The sequence below is a fragment of the Eublepharis macularius genome, chromosome 6 (genome assembly GCF_028583425.1).
Source record: "Eublepharis macularius isolate TG4126 chromosome 6, MPM_Emac_v1.0, whole genome shotgun sequence".
Lineage (NCBI taxonomy): Eukaryota > Metazoa > Chordata > Lepidosauria > Squamata > Eublepharidae > Eublepharis > Eublepharis macularius.
In genome coordinates this window covers 141375677-141396377 of record NC_072795.1, presented here as the reverse complement: position 1 = coordinate 141396377, position 20701 = coordinate 141375677, and the positions used below count along the sequence as shown (strand labels likewise).

The window sequence follows — 20701 nt, the reverse complement described above, 5'->3', positions numbered from 1 at the left end:
TCCGACTGATTCGAAACATCTTCATGCTTCTTCCTAGATCTCTCCTTTTCCTTTTGACTTGCTAAAAGAGGAAATGGAAAAGTGTCCTCAAGCCGATCTTGTCTGGTGTCAAGAAGAACATAAAAACATGGGCTACTATGACTATGTCAAACCTCGTTTCCGCACCATTGTAAACCATACTCGACCCATATGGTAGGAAATATGCTTTGAGTTCTTTTTCCTTTCAGCCAGAGCAGCACACTTTTTAAATCTCTGTGTGTGTGTGTGCGTGTGCGTGTGTGTGTGTGTGCGCGCACACACATGCATGTGCAGTCGGGTCTTTTTGCAGAGTAGCTGGAGATGAGGTTTTGGTATTTCCAACTCTACTGTCTAAATGAACCATTGCTGTATATTCTGACTGGCATCAGATTCAGGCGTATGTCTTTCCCAGCTTTGCTACCTGATATCCTTTGTGAGTAGAGATTTGAGGAACTGAACGTGGGGCCTTAAACATACATAGCACCATGCTTAATCACTGAGCTACTCCCGTCCATAGGACAGTTGTTCTCTGCCCATTTTAGATTATAAGCAAACCTGTCTAGAATCTGAAGGAGCCACATTTAAACCATATAGGTTGTATATCTGATTGATTTGCCTGTCTGCAGTAGAAATAAAGAAACTGGCTTGACAGAAAACATATGTTGAGAAACTTTGGTTAAGGACAATCTGTCTCCGTGGAGTTCATGCCCTCTAAAGGGACAAGTTGGTTGAGCTAGCTTTTTCCCAATTTAAAAAATAGGCAACATATGCAACTAAACTCCTGCTCTCCTGACTTTCCACAAACAATGCACAACTGAATTATTCAAGAGGAGTTAGCTGTGTTAGTCTGTAGTTGCAAAATAGTAAAAACTCCAGTTCTCGAAAGCTTATGCCTCAATAAAGTTGGTTAGTCTTAACGGTGCTACTGGATTTTTTTAGTATTTTGAATTATTCGAGAGGGTGTTTTACTCAGACAGGAGGGTTGTACTTAAGGAAGTGGTCTCAAAAACATGTATCAGTAAAGAGATAGGAACCATAGACTTTATGCGGTGGCGTGCGCCTGTAATCCCAGCCTGAACACGGGAGGCTGAGGCTGGCGGATCGCTTGAGGTCGGGAGTTCGGAACCGCAGTTGTGTAACGTCAGTGGACTTCCTTTACTACTATGTACTATCTCTTGCTCTAAGCATGACCCTACTGCGTAATTGTTTATGCTCTGTTTCAGCATGTCTTCAACTCTATATTGAATCCTGGTTTTAAAGCTTGCAAATTTACATTTATATACCCTATTACGTTGTTTACTGAAATATCCTTGAAATTGACTGTACCAGCTCACACTGTGTAATCTGCCTTGAGTCTCAGTGAGAAAGGTGAACTATAAATAATGTAAGTAAATAAATAAGAATAGGCCTATTAGGTACAGTCTGTGTTAAATAGTTGAACATTTCTGTCCATAGAAGCAGCTGTCCATAGGAAATGTCTCTGATACGTGGGGGTCATCCTAAGTTTATGTCTGCTTCTAAAACTGTCCCATCTCATTTCTGTTACCTGCCCTCTTATCTCTTCTAAATCAAGGTATGTTGGTCGCGAACCTGCTGCTGCTCCTGCAACTGGTAACAAGAACACTCATCTGGTGTCACTCAGGAGATTTTTGGACACCGCTTTCAACCTGGAAGCATTTGAAGGAAAGATGTTTTGATCTTAATACATTAGCCCTTCCTTTCAACAGATAGTGTACTGTTTTTAGGAAAGACCATAGCTATAAAAGGAAATATAAATCCATGGGGAAAGTACTTGAGATTTTACGGTTTGCTCTTTTACAAGGCTGTTTTTAGCTTTCTTGTCCTAAATTATTGTGTATGTTAAAAATATTCAGGGTACGCTTTTATTTTATTTCCGTCTGTGTGGTTTTATGAACTACAGAGCAGCTACCTCTTGGCAAAGAGAAATAGGTATTTTGCTTTAAATTTTTGGAGTATTCAAGCTTGGCTGTACTTGTATGCGTATTTAATGAAGCTACTTTACATGAGAGATCCGTTTTTTGGGTTTTGTCTGCAGCTTGTTAAATAGTCTAATGTAGCTCAGATCTGCACAATCTTCTGACAGTTATTGCTCACAGAAGAAAAGATGTATTCTCGCATGTCTGTTTCATTGTTAAGATTTACATGTGTTAAACTGCTTGGTCAGTCACATCTTCACAGTGCAAGCCGATGCACGGGGAGCCTTTTTGGAGTCCTGCACACATCGTAAGATGTGACTAAAATGTAGTTTTGAAGCAATTCTGACTCTGATGTGTTTTTAAAAGTGGGAAGCCAGTTCTCAAAAGGTTGACCAAGCACTATGCAGTGCAGTACACTAGAAAACCTTTCGTCGCCACTCTGGCACAAAATGGCCAAAGCAGTTCCTCCGTGCTGCAGTGCCACTTTAGTGTCGAAAATGCTGCTAGCCCGATGATCTGTTATATAGCTGCGATGAACAGAATGCGATCCTTGCAGACTGGGCGGGGGGGGGCACCAAGAGCAGGTTTGCTGAGAGCAGAAAGGATATAATGCAAGCATGCAGGATGCACAAATGCTATATTGTGCATGGGATCCCTGAGAGGAGAGCGTCCTCAGGAGTCCAGAGTGGGCCAGAGTCAAGCCTCTGTATCCTCCACCAGCCTCGTGATTCCTCCTTTTACACCAAAGTTTTTGATAAATGGTTGGATGAGAATACTGCCTTCCTGCTTTGCAACTGGAGAGCTTGAAAGGAGCAGCCCCATCTTCCCTTTTTTCCAGCCTGTCTTCTTAAAACACACACAGAGAGAAAGAGACAGCATGGTGTAGTGGTCAGAATGTCAGACTAGGACTCCAGGAAACCCAGATTTGCATCCCCATGGAAGCTTACTGGCTGACCTTGGGCAGTCACTCTATCAGTCTCACAGGATGTAAGCTGCCTTGGGTCCCATTGGTGAGAAAAGCAGCGTATAAATACCTAAATAAATAAGTATGATTTGTATTGGCTTATTACAAATTAGAAACCATCAGATTCCAATCAAATAGCAGTATAATAGAGGCAAAGGGGACAAAAGCTTAGTAGGGTACAGCAAGAAGCTGCTGGATATAGTCATAGACAACATAGTCTGTTTAGCAGAGGAGAAAAAGAAATGAGGTTCAGGAGAAGGGCCGAAGGTAAGTGCAGCTGCAGAAGAGTCCTGCTGACAGGTGAATCGCTGCTCAGAAGAGAGGGGAAATCTTGCCGTGTGGAGGTGTCAGGGTTAGCCCTCTGGTTACGTGGGTGTTTTTCACTTGGCACAAAGATCCCGCATTTCACTAATCCAGCATCAGAAAGATAATACAAAACCATTACGCGCTTCCTCTTTCCCATTAAGGGCCACCGGAGGTAGAATGAAAAAGGTCCGGGACCGGCAAGGGCTGCTGCCCTGCCCATGTTGGAGTCCCTCATTTACTGCGTCGCAAGAAGGACAGGATGGAAACAGTCGGGCTAACCCTACGCTGTCACAGCACATCCCTAACGGTGGGCCAGGATTGCCCTTCACCATTAGTGGGGCCATAGCCACGGCCGTCGTAGCTGAAGCCTTTTGCTTTCCTTGCACCTGGTTTACTTCCCAGCGGAGAAAAAACTGCTTCACTATTTAAGAATCAGGAGGCGTGTTTTAGACAGTTTTGCAAGGTCAGTTAGGTGTTGTCCACCTTAGCCCATCCAGTAATAGTTGCAGTATAGCAAAACTGCACGCGCGGATATGCAGTGGTATGGCAAAACCATGTGCATGGCCTTGATCTGAGCGGCTTCTGTTAACATTTTTTAAATATCGGCAGGATCCAGTCACAGACCTCCCAACATCTCTTCTGGTTTGACCCTGAGATTAGCTAAACGGTTAAGTAGCTCTAAGGCATTTTATAAGCAAGAATTTCAAAGACAATGACTGGGTGCAGTTTAAATAATAATGGGCCTCAGGGCTTTTTTTTGCTCCATATATTTTGCTCCATTTTTATGAGGAAAGACATCTCAGTATATCTTGAAATATTTTCTGTCTCCTTTTCAGTGATAAATGCTCTTGTGGCTGGGAACACACAAATTTAGAAAGCAAAATTAACAGAGATGGGAAAGTGAGAAATGTCAAGTTTCCATTCTCATTGTTGTTTGTGGGCTGTAACATTATATTTTAGAAATAAATTCTGTGCAGTAATGTAAAAAATAAACAATGGAATATAAAATCTGTTTTCTTTATGGTTCTTTTTGACAGCTTCCCCTTCTGGGGATTGGTATTAGCATCCCATTCACAAACCTACTGGCATCTCCTGGATCTACTTTCCTCTTTTCTTCTGTTACTCTGTTGTCTTTGTATTTTGATTTGATGACTGTGAAATTTTAATGTAGTGTAAGGAACTAGACTACTGAAATATAACTTCCTTGAACAACCTCCTTTATTCCCCCCCCCCAAAAGTTGATTTCATGGAATAAACTTAAAAAGCCTTCCTTGCAGTCTGCTCTAATGTGCTTGATCCTCTTTGCCGCCTGGCCTCCTGGCTCCCACCAGTTTCCTCCCTCCTAGTTACTGGTTATAAGCCTACTACTTCTTTTTTAAAAAAATACAATTTTTATTCTTACTTCCTTTCTTGATCACCTGTTTCCAGTGTGATTACCGAGAGTTCTGTTGTTTGCAGCCTTTAACATAAATGTATTTGTAACTAACTGAATACCCAAAGAAGTAACTCGCTACCTTCAGACCAGACCAACCTTTAATATAAATGCACCAGCCTAATGGAGATACATTTCATACATCTGTTGAAGTGAGATCAGGCTCACGAAAGCTTATGCTAGAATAAATGCTTAGTCCCCGTAGTGCTACTGGACTCCAGTTTTATGTAGCGCCTACAGATTAACAGGGCTACTACACTTACTACGCATCGAGAACTTCATAGAAGTTGCACCAGCTCTTTTGGGTAGTCTGTCATCATTCCTCTGAACATCTTGCAGAGCTCCAGGGAGATATGCTAGTTAGTACATAGCATTAGAGTATCAAAACAGTAAGCCATTTGCTGTAGTGATATTATAACTACTCAGTAGGACTTCTTTTAAAAAAAAGGTCTGCTGTTGTGAAGCCTATTCTTCTCCCAGCCAAACCTCTGCATTAGTGAGTATCATCGTGTAACCTTTTCTGAAACTGGCTTAGCTCCCTTTTATTCCATTACCGTACAGCGAGGCTTTCCTGTCCAAAATAATGGTGTGGATGAATGAAGAGAAAATATATACAAGAAGAAAAATGAGTTTATTGCTTTTAACTGAAGAAGGCTCTCGCGTTTGATCAAAACATGTACTTAATTACTGATAAAAGTCAACCAATAGGCTTGAGGATGATAGAAAAAAATACAAGTACTATTCGCGGTGTAAGACCATACAGTCGTCAGAATATAGAATTGGTAACAGTCCTAATATGGTACTGGTGAGTTTTGAGAAAGTGTAAGTTGTATGGTGAGGTGTTAAGAGAGTTAGGACACATACAACAAATATTTGTGATTTTCATAATCAGGAGATAAAATTATGCACTTGCACTTAAGTAATCCAGCTAGTTTGTTCAGAAGCCTATTGCTTTATTGCAGATTCACAAAGGGGGGGGGAGCAGCAGTTCATTGCACATTAAACCAGTTGCACAGTACTGAGAGGTTGCACAACAGCCCTTTAAGGCTTAAGCAGTATCCGAACACTTATCTGTCTTAAGGACTCAATCAGCATTTTCAGGGGTAACAATGCTTGGATGCAAAAAAGGAATTCGAGAAATCCTATACTTAAAAGCACCTACCTCTGCTTTTATAGAATTGTGCTCACAGCTCTATCACTTACTTGATTTGCAAGGTAGGATATCCTAGGTCCAAAGACTGCAAGTTCTTTTAAACAACACAGCTGTGTTAATTCTGATGCAAGAAAATGACATGCAAACCCGATGTATTCACTAAGGCAAAAACTGCATCTGACGAAGAGAGCTGTGGTTCTCGAAAGCTTATGCTACAATAAAGTTGGTTAGTCTTAACGGTACTACTAGACTCTTTGTTATTTTGTGACTACAGACTAACACGGCTAACTCCTCTGGATCTTTTCCTACACACTATACCCTTTTCATGTAGAAAGAGATATTACCAGAAGGTTCACAGGGTTGTGAGGTTTTTTAAAAAGTCTTCCTCATTTTAATTTTTGAAAATCATATATAATCCATTGGAGTGTCATTACATAAATTATATCTATGCAAAACAATATTCAGTTTCAAAGTCAATTAACATACATTCAGTTCTAAATAACAGACCGCACTGTTTTATGCATTACTCTGCTACTGCTATCTAATTAAAGGTTGCCAACTTCCTTCTTAATATCTCCCTAAAATGTTGCAATGCAGTTAATTTTACCATTCACAACGTATCATACCTATTTTTTCTTACTGGGAAGTATCTGGCCTTCTAGTGCCTACTGAAAATACTCCTTGGCACCATCAGTAAATTTAGCCTCAGTTCCCCGCTGAATAACTGGAACAATTTCAGTGCAATTAAGGTTTTTTAAAAAACCCGATTTCATCGGGAAAATAACATTAAAAATTTCATAAATAACTTTATGAACCATTTTCCAAAAAAGTTGTGCTCTGCTTTTTCTAATAGAGAAAAGCAGCATTTATTACTTACCTTACTGCTAATTTTAGATAACCTTAAAGGAATAATATACCATTGATTAATCATTTTAAAATAGTTTTCTCTTGATTAGATGTTCAAGAAAATAATGATCCTTTTGTATGGATAAATCCCTATTTTTCATCATTTAGTTCAAAGCTAAAAGATTTCAGTCATTTGTATTGTGTTCATTATCATCTTTAAATTCAAAGTGAATCAGCAAATTTATTAGGCTCAAGTCTTACTTTATTTCTTCTTATTAGTAAGAATACAAAATCACATATTTTGAGATAATAAAACATTAAAATTTTAATATTCTGATTTGTGCAAATAGTATTGTGGGGAATAACCCTACTACTGCATAATAAATCTAAACATCTTCAAAACTTTACATTTTCCCAATTCCTGATTTTTTTAATGTAAATTTTTTGAATAAATTCTCTGTCTTTAATAGCAGTTGCTAACAGAGAATTGGGACAAATACGACATTTGTTCCAAACCTCTTATCACAGCATTAACGTTCATACTATCAAAGTTGTAAAACATTTTTGATTGATAAAACCATCCACTAAAAAGCATATAAAGGCATATTTAAATATTCCTGTTCTACTGCTAATGTCATGTCTTCCTGATGCCTTGCACGCTGTTATCATTTTAAGTCTGGACGCTCTTTAATAAGTCCATAAATGTGGTAACCTGCATCCACCATTTTCTTTACTGTATGTATGATCTTTGCTTTAACCCTAGGGTTTTTGCCTTCCCACATATATGTGTTTTATCATTTTTTGCCAATCTTTTAATAAGCATTCACGAATAGAAATTACACAATACTTAAAAGGAAGATAATTTTAGGAAGTATTACCATTTTTGTAGCACTTGTGCCACTGAACAAAAAAAGCTCTAATAAGGACCAGAGAACGCATATATCCTTAATTTGGATATGCGTCCTGCTGCTACGGCTGTCACCTGGTAATGGCAGCAACCACACAGGCTGCTCAGAGAAGGAGCCCCCCCCCCACCTATCACTCCTCCCTCTGTGCCCTCCTCTACCTTCACCTCTTCTCCTCCTGACTGCAATTAACCAGCGGTAAATTGGCAAGCTTCCTTTAATCTTAATCCAATCTTTTTTTTTTAATTTCTAGGGATAAATACACCTAAATACTTTACATATTTGGGGTTTATTCTCATCCGTGACAGTTCTTTTTGCTGTTGTTTCTCTTAAGAAGAAAAAAAACAATGTAACAAAGCATGATCATATTATTCACAATTCAGCCTTCGAAAAGAAGAACAGTTTGTCATTATTGTGTTATTCTGCCATTAGGGCCACTTGATTGTTGATTTGCAGAGACCTAAGTATCCACCCCACCCTCCTTGCAAACAAATAATTCTGAAGACCAGAGTAGGGGAATGCACTAGATTACATTTTCTTCCGTGATGATGAATACTTCAGATCCATTTCAGGGTTGAGAAATGTGCCTTAATGAGCCAATTAGTCAATACATCAAATCTGCAAAGCTGCTTAATTAATGCTTCTCTTCCTACATCTTGGGACCTCTCTCTTGAAGATTAAATTTCACATTTGAGTAAATGTGTCACTATTGTCTGTGCTTTGTTAAGGAAGATTCCTGTGGTGAAGCACTTCTATGTAAATCCTGTTTGCCATGAGATGGACAAAAGAAGCGTCTGCGGAGTGGATGGGATGTCGGAACTAGGAAAGAATGGGATTCAGATCCCTACCGAGCTCTCACTGGGTGACCTCAGACCACTTACTAGGGCAGTCACCAACCTTGTTAATTAATTAATTAAACTGAATTTATAGTCCACTCTCCCCACAAGCGGGCTCAGAGTGGATAACAACAAAGAGCATAGATAAAAACATGGTAGCTTAAAATAGAATAAAATCAACAATGATACAGTTAACTCAAAAAGGCTTCAAGCCAGCCAGAGTTGAACAACACCAAAATAAACTGTATTTACAAGATGGAACATAGGAGTGAATGTTTTCAAAACTTATTGGGTAAACAGGGAAAGATTACTATGTAACAGAACGGAGTAACAAGTCAGCTTTCTTCTGCCTCCCTTAGCAGCACCCAAAACCCCTCTCTCTCACTCTCTGCAAAGGACTCTGACACTGGCCCAGCATTCTGCCCACTCTTATTGGTTGTTTCTGAGGAGAGGCGGAGCTGGGACTAGTCCTGTCTGTCACAACAACCTACTCCCATAGGAACCTATTCAACCACGGAGTCATCTTCAGGGGCCCTCACTGAGGCTAGACGGTTTTCAACTAGGGCTGCCATTCCCCTGGAGGGGGCTGAGCATCTGTCACTTCCTGCCTCTGCCTCCCCAATGGATTACCTAGCCAGTGCGGGGCGGGGGGGGGGGGAAGCACAGGGAACAATGCTGGGAGGCAAGTAACCGCCCAGGCAACTGCACAGCGGGCACACTCCTCAGCAGGCACATCACTTCCAAAAGTCACATCATTATGCCCAGCAGTGGGCACGCTCCCAGAGTTCTCAGGAGTCAATTTTGGCCCAACAGGCTGAATTGCTCCCACGCAAAGCGAGGGAGCACACAAACTGCCGGCACAATGACATCACTTCCTAGAAGTGATGCTATCACCTTGGTGCTAAAAGAGCACACACACGCTTGGCACACAAGTAGGAAAAGAACACCTGATAAGTGCCAGGTCACCCCCTCCTGCCAGGAGGGTATAGGGATCTGGCAACCCTAGTGCCAATCCAAGAAAAGGCCTTCTCAATTGAAATGTTCCCCATTTGGGAAGCCGTCAATCTCTCAGCCTCACCCACTTCACAGGGTGATTGTTGTGGGGACAATAATTACACACTTTGTAAACTACTCTGAGTGGGTGTTGTTGTCCTAAAGGGTGGTATGTAAATCAAATGTTGTTGTTGTTATTATTATGTCATCAAATTATGGAATTCCTTCCTCAAGGAGATCCGTCTGTTCCCCTCTATCATTGTCTTCCACCAGCCCGTGAAGACTTATCTTTTCATCTGGCATTCGCTCACTGACCTTCCTTCTCGGGTGCATTTTAATTGCATATGTGTTTTGTTTAATTGTCATTTTTAATGGTTTCTGTACTACTTTAAAAGCTTGTTTTAATGTATTTGATTGTTCACTGCCTTGGGGACCTTAAACTGGATAGAAAAGAAGCACAGAAATATTTTAAATAAAATTAATATATAAATGAGTTCGTACTCAATAGCGTTCAGACATCACATCAAGTTTCTGTTCGTTCAGATAGGAATGGACATGGCTTGTTTGTTGTGAAATCTCTCTTTTCTCCCTTGTCCCCCTCCCCCAAAACACAGTTGAAACTAGGGCTTTTTTTCTGGGAAAAGAGGTAGAGGAACTCAGTGGGTTGCCCTAGGAGAAAATGGTCACATGGCTGGTGGCCCCGCCCCCTGATCTCCAGACAGAGAGGAGTTGAGATTGCCCTCCGCGCCGCTGAGCAATATGGAGGGCAATCTCAACTCCCCTCTGTCTGGAGATCAGGGGGCGGGGCCACAAGCCATGTGACCATTTTCAAGAAGTGCCGGAACTCCGTTCCACCGCATTCCTGCTGAAAAAAAGCCCTGGTTGAAACATTCCGTTTGGAAAGCCATCAATCAAATAAAATTTGCTATGATGTCCAAATGCAGGTGCCTGTTCAAATTGGGTGTTTGTTTCCTCCTGACAAATTGGGAGGTGGAGGCAAAAGCCTGGTTGCCTAGAGACCTGCATTTAGACATCACAGCAAATTACAACATATGACTGAAAGATCCTTAACCCAGGAAGAAGGTCGAATAAAGTAGTGCCACAATACCTGAACATTACCTGTGACATATCCATGTTTGACTGCATGTGTTGCTTGGTCAAGCTCTGGACACTCATTTGTATTTTAGGGGTTCTCTAAGCCTCTCTAAGCAAATTGTTTTGCTATCTAGGGGCAATCCTGGAGGGTGGAAACTGTAGAATGTTAATCAAACCAAAAACATCCCTTGGTCCCCTAACTTCCATTTCTGCTGTAAGTTATCTGTCTATTTCATCTATATATATTCAGCTGTTTGTTGAGGCGACGAAGGAAAACCAGGGAGCATCACTGAACAATACACAGTGGAAAGTCCTTATTTATTGATTGGAGAAATGGGACAGAGAGCATGACATAATGCTTGAGCGTATCAAAATTTTTTTAAAAGATGCCTCTCAGTAGGCATTTAACACTGCGATCCTAGCTGCTTCACAAAGGGGATCCAATTTGCCATCACCACCTGAGAGAGAGAGAGAGAGAGAGAGAGAGAGAGAATATTTCCAACATTTTCTTTTTTCATGTTGGTAACATTGTTTCAGACAGACAGTCTCTCACATTTCCCATCTGCCTGCTCCAAAACTGGCATAGTTTTTTTTTGTATCTGGCAAAATCTAAGTATCTTTTCCTGCTATGAATATAGACACTTCTTTGCAGTGGTCCACACAGTATCGTTAATCACCAGGTGGCCAATCCCTGCAAATCGCTTTCAAGGTAACTCTCCCTCCACTCAACGAAATGTTGGCTGTGAATGAGATTATCCTATGCAGTCCTATGCAGTGTTAACTCCAGTCTCAATCTACTGAAATCATGGAACCGGCTGGAGTAACTCTGCATAGGATTGCATTGCATATTTAGGCATGGAAAGCCTCTCAGAGCCAAGCTACAAGTGACAAATGACACTTGAACGGCAAGTGAACAGACTCACGTGTACTCCTCCCTGTTCACTTGTGCTCCACTTGGCCCTCGCTCTTCAACATTTTTCCAGACATTAGTGAAGAAACCCTTCCCTGAACTGGACACCTTAAATCTCATGTCCTGCTCAACCACTACAAAAACAGACTCTGTTCCATTACTGGCTTCAGTACCTTGACATGTGGACTGTGACTCAATGGTGAACATTTTCTTCCATGCGATTCCCCTGGCAAAAGAACTAAGGTCACAGGTCCTACCATAGGTAACACCTCCATCAGAGAGGACAGCGTTCACTAGAAACAGGAGCCTTCCACCCTTTTTGGTGCTAGTATGAGTGGTGTCAACAGTTGTCACTGTTTTGCAGAATTCTCTCCCAAAGGAAGCCTGTCACATCTGGGCAAGTGACACATCAGAAAGTGATTACAATCCAGTGCTCCTTTGTTCTATAATAGTAGTTTTGCCAGTTCGGTGATATTTATTGTTGATGTTACCTATTGTACTTTTGATACTTTATCGGTACCTATTGTGTACCTATTGATACCTATTGTACATTGATACTTTATTGTTAAGTGCTTGAATATTTCTGTTTTATTATTAACTGACAGTCAGTTAAAAGCAGCATATAAACATTCCATCAAGGACTTAAAGGTCGCTGTAGTTCAACAGAAACCTTTCAAAAACAGAATCCAACAGAAAACTGCTGAATTGGAATTCATATGTAAATTTGACTCAGGCTTGGATTGCATAGAGACTATGAATGGGTATCTCATTATCAGAAGTAACTGATTTCATTATCAGAAGCTACTGATTGCATCTACTCCCCCCTCCCCTCTCCACCTATATATCTGACCAGTTTCTTCTTACCCTCCATGCATCTGAAGAAGAGAACTGTGATTCTCGAAAGCTTATGCTACTGTAAAGTTGGTTAGTATTAAAGGCGCTACTGGACTATTTTCTATTATATAAACAACAAAACAACTAGTTAAATTATGTAAAGTTTTTGTTGCGACAGCTTTTTCACCCTCTGCTAGAGTATCATCCCCAAGAGATTTCTTAACAATGCTTAATGGCTCTTCCTACATTAGATATCTTGATGAAAGAAACCTGACCTGACCTGATATTCCTGACCTGACAGGTTCTTTAGCGGAAGAGTCACATGAGTAGAAGAAAGACTCACAGACTGGAGGAAGGCTTCAAATGATGCTCAGTGGAGTGGTAGGCTAAGGGTACAATCCACCCCATTAACAGACACTGGAACAGGCTATGCAATGAAACACACGATCTTTTCTGCTGGTGCAAGAGGGAGGAAAGACTCCTTTCGACTCCTGAAAGGACTATGTTTAGGATCATGAGACCCATACAGACAAAAAGGCAATGGGCTGTGGGTGGCAGTGAGAAGAAATTTCCCTCCTCCCTTTTCCCCTCTTGCACCAGTGGAAAAATTGACAGGATTCCATTCTACGTCTCTTCCGTTTGCATGTCCCATTTGTTATTGATTCAAGCATTTTGTAAACAGCGCCTCTCTTTAGATTGATTCATGTTCTCAATCGGCACTTACCAAAATCCAGGTCATTGATGTCACACTGAAAGACAGTCTCGCCATTCACTATGAGCTGTACATCATTCCAGTCTGGGATTTCTTCAAGAACTACCTGGTGTCCATCTTCTTTTAACACAGCTACAGAAAAGTAGTGGGCAAGAAATACCGTTCAGTCCTGAAGCTCTTGACAGCCAGGCTTAGACAGTAAATAAAGAGTTTCAAACAAGACAACTAATTCTTCTAGTCCACCAGTTTTACTGTTCAACAAGTTTCGCGCGTCTCTGCCACCAACTGTAAACAAATACAACAGCTGAATTTCCATTTAATTGTTTGGAGAACGTCCCCAGGAAGAAGTCCCATTAACGAAGCTAGGCTCTTTTGTGCCAGTTTGATGTAGTGGGACTTCTGGGAAACCCAACACCTCCTCTCTTTAGGCTCTGCAGCCTTCTCTGCCACTCCCTGCCTCCGAGGAGCCCTGAGACAGAGCTGCCAGCTGAGATGTGGGGGGCACTTCTTCCATCTTTTCCCCTTCTACCACCATCCTCTCTTCCTGCCTCTACCTGAAAGGGCTGCTGTGGACCAGGGCTGAGCCTTTCCTCCAGCGTCCTCCGGGTGAGCTCGAGGATTGGAAGGCTCACGTGCCCCAAGCCCACCCCAAAGGGCACCTCATGCTGCTCCTCACCTCTCTGCTGGGCCTCAACAGGTGGAGGCAGGGGGAGTCTCAGTAGCCAGCCGGCCCAGGGCCAGCTCCTGCCACAGGCACCTGTCGGAGTAGCGCACCTGCAGCCGCCTCAGCAAAGAGGGCCTTGCAAGCCCTCTTAGTGGCACCAGTTCACCTGGAGGTTGCGCTGGTGGATGGCGGCTGTGCTGAGGCAGGCCTCCTCAGCGCAGGTGGAAGGAGACCCAGTCCTTCCCTCTCGTCTTCGCCCTCACCTTTCCGCTAAGGCCCTGCTGTACTGTCCTCTTATGCATTCTGTCCCCGTAGTACAGTAGCTGTATCATGCTATACTCACTCACTAAACCAGCACACTAACCCCGAAAGGTTACCAACCCCCTCAAAACACCTAGCCCAAAATCAGGTTGTTTAAAAAAACTACTAGTACCTATTCTGTGTGTGGAGAGTGCCCTCAAGTCATAGATGATCAATAGTGACCCCTAGTGGGGGTTTCACGGCTAGAGACTAACAAAGGTGGGTTGCCACTGCCTGCCTCCAAAACTCCGGTCTTCTTCACTGGAGGTCTCCCATCCAATTACTAACCAAGGCTGGCCCCGCTTAGCTTCTGAGATCTGATAAGATCAGGCTTTTAGAGTAGGGCAGTACCTACTCTAAAAGCTTGTTAATAGTTTTGGCTCTAATCTGGCGATGGAAAAATCTGTTTTTATAAAGCCTTGTTTACATTGGTGCTATTAACTAACTACACTAGCAAGAAGCTTAATTTCTCTCGAGGGATCCAGCAGCTCCCTGAAAACCAGGCCCATGACAGGGACCTCAGAATGTCCCCAGCTCCCGGTGCCCCCCCCCGTCCATTGCAGGGGGAGGTGGATCATGACCTGTGGAAGAGGAGCTGCTTTTCAGGGACACGCTTTTGCCGTTCCCAGTCTTCCTATAGGGGGATCTCTGGAAAGCGTTGGAAGAACCTCAGCGCCATTGTTTCAGAATATGACTTGGAAGATGCTTTGGAACCAGTGGGACTTCCACAGAAAGGTGCTGTGGCCCGGGATGCTAAGAGGCCTTTTGTCCCTGGGGAACTGGGGAACTTGCCCTAAAGGCATCATTACCGTGAACTCGCCCTGCTAAATTACAAATTCAAATGTCACAACCACCAAGTCTTGCACTGCTGGCCAAGAGTCTTTTCCAGTCTGACAAGAGTGAGGCTGAATATTGTTCTGTAATAAATCAAGTGAGGGAAAAAGCAGGAACTATAAGCCAAGAAGCGAGTCTATTTCTGACACTGAATCTTAATCAATTTTATAAGAAAAGGAAAAGCCCTTGAAGCTAAGTGGCCATTAAATATAACAATAGGCAGATTGCATTTAAAAAGATACAGTATCTATCTATCTATCTATCTATCTATCTATCTATCTATCTATCTATCTATCTATCTATCTATCTATCTATCTATCTATCTATCTATCTATCTTCACGCCATAATAATCCATGGTTGACCCTCCGAACGTTGCCTCTCTCTTGCTGCTCCTGCTGTTTCCTTAAAGTGCACTTACACATAAGACATTAAACCGGTTTTCAAAGTTGCCTTTTCTGTCATTCAAATCTAAGAACTACCAGAGCAAATTTGTGCACTTGCTCTAAAGCAATGGTGTTCACTTTCTATCCTGCACAGAGAGCAAACCCAAGCACAGCCCAAGACAAGGGCCAGGGTGGCGTGGGGTGTCTGGGCGTCAGACTAGGGCTAGGGCGATCTGGGTTCGTTTAGCCCTGAGCTTGCTGAGCAGCCACGCACGTGGTGGGGCTTCTGCCTCAGCTTCAGCGCACCTCAAAGGGTCGTGAGGCGGCCAAGGCGAGGGCAGGGGCCGCCGCCGAAGGGCTGGGCTCGCCTTGCTCCCGCCTTTTGCCTTAGGTAAATGTGCGGCCAGTCTCTTCCCGTTTCTCTGTTTAACAGCATGGGCTGGGGGGGCTTTGTGGCAATCCCGCCTAAAGGAAAGGCCTTGCCACGGGAGGTTTTCATAGGGTTGCCAGCCTCCAGGTGGTGGCTGGAGATCTCCCGGAATTACAGCTGATTCCCCAGGCCATAGAGATCAGTTCCGCTGGAGAAAATGGGACTCTCCGGCATTAGACCCAGCCGAGGCCCCTCCCCTCCCCGGGGTCCACGCCCCAAATCGCCAGGTATTGCCCAACCCAACGCAGGCAGCTCGGGGAAGGCGGCGCTCTGTGCATGCTCCGAGGCCTTCAACCCGCCACACCAACAACTGAGGGGGAAGCGCCCTCCGGTATCGGCCCGCCTTAGGCACCCGGGGCGGCGGCGCTGTTGGCAGCACCAGGACAGGGAGTCCCGCGGCCCCTGCGCGCCTCCGCCCGCCTTTGCGCGGCTCTCCCGCTTCCGACGAAGGGCGCGCGGGCTCCGAAAGCCGCTTGCCCGGGAAGGAGTGCTGCGCCCGGCCGCGGGAGGAAACCCTCCTCGCCAATGGGCCCGGCGGGCGGGCGGGCGGCGGAGCGTCTCTTCGGGGCGGAGGCGCGCCAAAGAGGCGGCCGAGCGCGGCCCCCTGCCCTCGGCGCGGGCGCACCTTGCAGGCCCCGCAGGCGGAAGGGCCGGTGCGCCACCACCCCGCAGCTCCGGTAGGGCCCGTGGCGGAGCGTCACCAGCGCCCTCGGCGGCATGGCCGGCCCTCGCGCGGCTGCCCCGCGGAGAGCGGAGCGCGCCCCGCCCGCCCGACTGTGCGTGGGCGGCGGTAGCCATGGCGAGGGCGCAGCGGGGCAGGCCGCCGAGGAGGGCGGCGGAGCGGGCGGGAATCTCGTTCTCCTTCGGGGGCTCTCGCTGTGCCGCCTCTGCCGCGCCCCGCTGCGGGCGCTTTTCGAACAAGCCGCTCAAACGGCCCTTTCCGTGGCTGCTTGCCCTGCCTGACGACGGGAGGCTCCGGGGCGCGAGAGCGGGGCGCGGAGGGCCCTCAAGCCGCGGCTGGCGGAGGGCGCTTTGGTTGCCGACCAAGGGCGGCCCCGCTCAGCTGCTGGGATGTGGGTCCTCGGCCGGGCCCCACCAAACCGGGGGCTGGAATCGAACGCGGTCAGCCCTTGAAATGCCCCCTCGCGGCAACCGATGAGTCGGGCCAGCCCTGCGGCGAAAGCGCGGCGTCGTGCGCGGGCCCTTCCCGAGGCCGCTCTTGAAGCCCGGCCAGCCCCGCCACCGAAAGTGCCGCCTGGCGCGAAGGGAAAGGCGCCCGTGGGGGCCAGGGGCCTTGTCTGGTGTTCCGCCCTCACGCCCCTTCCGGGGCCACGCGGACACCCCCCCGCTAGAGCTGCTTCCAGGCTGGGGTTTGCATGGAAAGCAGGAACACCCCCCCCCCCCGTGTTAAAGCGTCAAGGCCGCCTGACGTTATGCTCCCCCCCCCCCAAGGGTGGTGCCCTCAGGCTGCCCAGGCAGGGGGTCTGCAAGCAGTTCCTGCTGAAATTGTGCCATGCCAAGGCCTTAGGGCTGCACCCGGGTTTCCCTGAAGGGTTCCACCCCATTGGATCAGGCAGCTGCTGAGAAGCAATTGCAGCACCCTGAGTGGGCCTTCTCAGTTCCACCATCATCCTCTGCACCTGATAGGTTGCCAGCTCACGCTTGGGAAATACCTGGAGATTTGGAGGTGAATCCAGGAGGCAGTGGGCTTTGGGGAGGGGAGAGACCTCAGTGGGATATAATGCCATAATAACCATAACATTCGATTGATATACCGCTTTTCAGGACAACTTGACGCACGCTCAAAGCAGTTTACAAAGTGCGTTATTATCCTCATGACAATCCCCTGTAAGGTGGGTGGGGCTGAGAGAGCTCTGAGAGAGCTGTGACTGACCCAAGGTCACCCAGCTGACTTTAAGCAGAGGAGTGAGGAATCAAACCTGGCTCTCCAGATTAGAGTTGTGCTGCTCTTAACCACTACACCAAATACAAAACAGCCTGCCCTCCAAAGCAGCCATCTTCTCCAGAGGAACTGATGTCTGTCTGCTGGAGATCAGTTGCAATTCCAGGAGATCTCCAGCCCCCACCTGGAGGCTGGCAACTCTAGCACTTGAGTCTGGTTCTAAAGACCAGTTGGTTCTGTCTGTGTCATCATCAGTTCCTCCATAGTACTAGTCAAAACCGCCTACTGAAAAGGCAAAATTGAAGTGTTGTCAAAGAAGTTGGACAGTACGTATAAAACCAAACAAGAGCCAGGTTTCCTTTTCACTCACCAGGAAAGGCCCGCAGAAACGCTGTGGACATTCAGTTCACATCAACAAAGGAAGGAGAAAACTTGACATACTGGGTAGAAATGTCTGTGCTCCTGCGGCATTAGTCTTTCATGTAGGTAATTATGAAGCCATTATGGCCCGTTACCACTGAAACCTTATTCCTAATGACAGAGGCTTGCTAAGATCCTCCAAGGAGAAACTCTAAGGTTCTCTAAGCATATTGGAGATGGCTCATCCAGAGCTATGGCCTCTGCCGTAGTAATTCGTAAACACGCATGGCTCAGAACCGCAGCACTAGCCCCTCTCCATAGGACGAGGGTAGAAGACCTCCCTTTTGAAGGTTCTGACTTGTTTTCATCTACTACAGACGAGGCATTGAAAAAGATCAAGGATGATACGGTGCCAGATCCCCAGGTATCTCATCTCTTTACCCCAACCCTTCCAGGCACCTCCTCGGTCCTATCCCTCCTACAATAGAGGCCATTGGTTTAATTCCCAGATGATGCATGCATCTTCCAGAAGGTCTCAGCAACCTCCATCCTCCACCTCCGCTCAGCCTCGCAGGAGGCATTTCAGACCTCTCAGTCCCCCAAGGACCAATCTAGTCCTAGCGAACAAAGCTTTTGGTGCCACGTCCCCACCTCCTCCCTCGGGCATAGTCCTTCCTCTGCAGGCTTAGGAGTCACTCGGGGGGCTTTGGTTTTGTCCATCATCAGCCAGGGCTGTTGCTTGGAATTCAAGACAACCCCTCCACACATTCCACCTCTGGGCAACCCGCCACTTCCTCCTGTTCTGCTCATAGTGGAAGTAGAGGCATTGCAAGCAAAGGGAGCCACAGAACAGGATGAGTTCTTCAGTTCTTCAGTATAGATGGTGTTTCCCCCCCCGTTATTTTATTACAGACAAAAAGTCAGGGGGGTCATGCCAAATTTTAGACCTCTGTTCCTTAAACAAGTTTATACTACTACAAAAGTTTCTTCAAGAGATGTTTTACCCCTGTTGGAAGTTCAAGTTTGGTTCGCTACTGTGGATTTAAGAGATGCCTGCTTTCATATTTCTTTTTAGTATGCTCATATTGGTATAATTTATGTCTTTTGTAGAATTTTATGAAATCAAGTATTCTCTTCATTTGAGTAACAATATATATTTAATATATCGATTGCATATGGAGTTACAGAGGTCCTTTACCTGTTGGGTTGTTTTTTGGGGTCACTGTCAGAACCACGATGCTGGACCAGATAGACCTTGGGTTACTGTTGCAAAGAATTGCAACAGTATTGCAAAGAATAGGTAAACTGGTATTGTGTGAATTGTGTAATGCTTGCATCTCTTCCAGGCATAATTCTACAGGTATATTCTTGAAGGGAGAACAAAATCTATTCCTTCTGGTTTCTGGAGAACACGCTGTCTTCCAGTAAATATGGCCTAATCCACTTGGGGTTTGCCAGTGTCAGACTTCAAATGCTTTGTCAGACTTCAGTGTAAAGCATATTGATTAAGAATGAAGCTGCAGACCTCTGAACATTTGAAGAGTTCCTCTCACTATACAAAGATTTCTCGGTGTGGCTTCTAGGAGACTGGACACCTCATATTGACAAGTGAACGTTAACTGCATTTTTCCATATAACCAAGAGGGATTACGAAATTATCTATTGGGAATGTAGCACAGATTTTAATATCAGAGCGTTCTTTTTTGCATCAGTACTTGTAAATGAGCAAGCTTTGGAAGACCAGTCAAGTTCTGAAGAATTCCCACCGGCACGCAAATGTTTCGTATGTACCATCTTTTGAGATCAGCTCTCCCCATTTGTGATGGTAACTCTCTTCAGCTTTAAGAATGTTTAGGTATGATGAGTCTAACAAACTCTCACCACGGAAGACTTTAACTGAAGTGCCGCTGCCTCTCCGCCTATATTCCGCCTCGGCTGCTTCATTTATCTGGACAGGGCCTTCTGAAGATACCACCCTACAGTTGGGCAAAATCAACAGCTGCCCACACACACGGCCTTTCTCTGTAGTAGCCTCCACCTTATGGAATTGCCTGCTTGAAGTGGTCAGGAAAGCCTCTACTCTCCTGGTTTTCCGCAATCTATGCAAAACTGAATTCTTCAGGAGGGCTTTCTCCGCAGACCACAGGACTATGTCATAAGAAATAACTCGGAGGGATGCCTTGACAGGGACAAGGACCGAATGCTTTGCTATTGGGTACTGCCTGCTGATGTCTTCTCCCCTTCCACCTAAGACCACCACTTTTTCTGTGACTGCCCTCGGCCATGTGTTATGCCCATATGTTATGGCTCTTATGTGGACTCCTGATTGTCTGTCTAAGTAGCCTATATATAAGGTGCCTGGACTATTAAATGACTGTTTTAAGATTATTACTGATTTTATAGTTTTATGACAAATTTATTATATTGTATGGATGTTGTGAGCTGCTCTGAGCCCATTCGTGGGGAGGGCGGAGTATAAATAAATAAATAAATGTAGATATGTCTCTACTAACGTGTTTCCACACTGCTAAACATACCATGGAAATTAGTGATGCTTTGTTTCATATAGATTCCATCTCTGGACTTTGCTCTATGCTTCTTTAAAAATCTTTCTGCTGCCATTCCCTATTGTATCTGTTCGCCTGTTTGTTCTTTGCTATTATACTTTGCTCAGTGAATGGCCTAGCTGTCAATATATTGTATTGTCACTTGTGCTGTTGTAATCCACATTGGACCTCAGTGAGAAAGGCGGACTATAAATAAGTTAGTAAGTAAGTAAGTAAAGACAAGATACAAAATAAACTGTAAAATGTTCTATGAAGTACACATTGATGGAAATTTGATAACATACAAGGAACCACAAATGTCTCCCTTCAAATATTGGT

At 44.9% G+C, this 20701-nt stretch overlaps 2 protein-coding genes across 3 annotated transcripts in view; one reads left to right on the top strand and one right to left on the bottom strand.

Annotated features, from left to right (window-relative positions):
- The window catches only part of OGDHL (oxoglutarate dehydrogenase L), a 153467-nt gene extending 151447 nt beyond the window's left edge, over positions 1 to 2020 (top strand). For both annotated transcript variants that reach the window (XM_054984041.1, XM_054984042.1), the window contains 2 exons: positions 38 to 192; positions 1592 to 2020. In XM_054984041.1, the coding sequence (XP_054840016.1) occupies positions 38 to 192; positions 1592 to 1715 (279 nt within the window). In that variant the 3' untranslated portion in view covers positions 1716 to 2020. The remainder of the gene's footprint in view (positions 1 to 37; positions 193 to 1591) is intronic.
- An 8776-nt stretch (positions 2021 to 10796) lies between these two features.
- Positions 10797 to 16300, bottom strand: C6H10orf53 (chromosome 6 C10orf53 homolog). Its single transcript, XM_054983790.1, has 3 exons — positions 16179 to 16300; positions 12954 to 13073; positions 10797 to 10943 (listed from the first exon to the last, which is right to left on the bottom strand). The coding sequence occupies exons 1-3, from the start codon at positions 16270 to 16272 to the stop codon at positions 10879 to 10881; spliced, it is 279 nt and encodes a 92-aa protein (XP_054839765.1). The 5' UTR covers positions 16273 to 16300; the 3' UTR covers positions 10797 to 10878.
- Between the last annotated feature and the right edge of the window lie 4401 nt (positions 16301 to 20701).

Coding starts and splice junctions, on each gene's coding strand:
- C6H10orf53 (XM_054983790.1), bottom strand. CDS start 16,272: ATGCCGCCGAGGGCGCTGGTGACGCTCCGCCACGGGCCCTACCGGAGC. Junction 13,074..16,178: donor CCGCCTGCGGGGCCTGCAAG/GTGCGCCCGCGC, acceptor ACTTTTCTGTAG/CTGTGTTAAAAGAAGATGGA. Junction 10,944..12,953: donor CATCAATGACCTGGATTTTG/GTAAGTGCCGAT, acceptor TCTCTCTCTCAG/GTGGTGATGGCAAATTGGAT.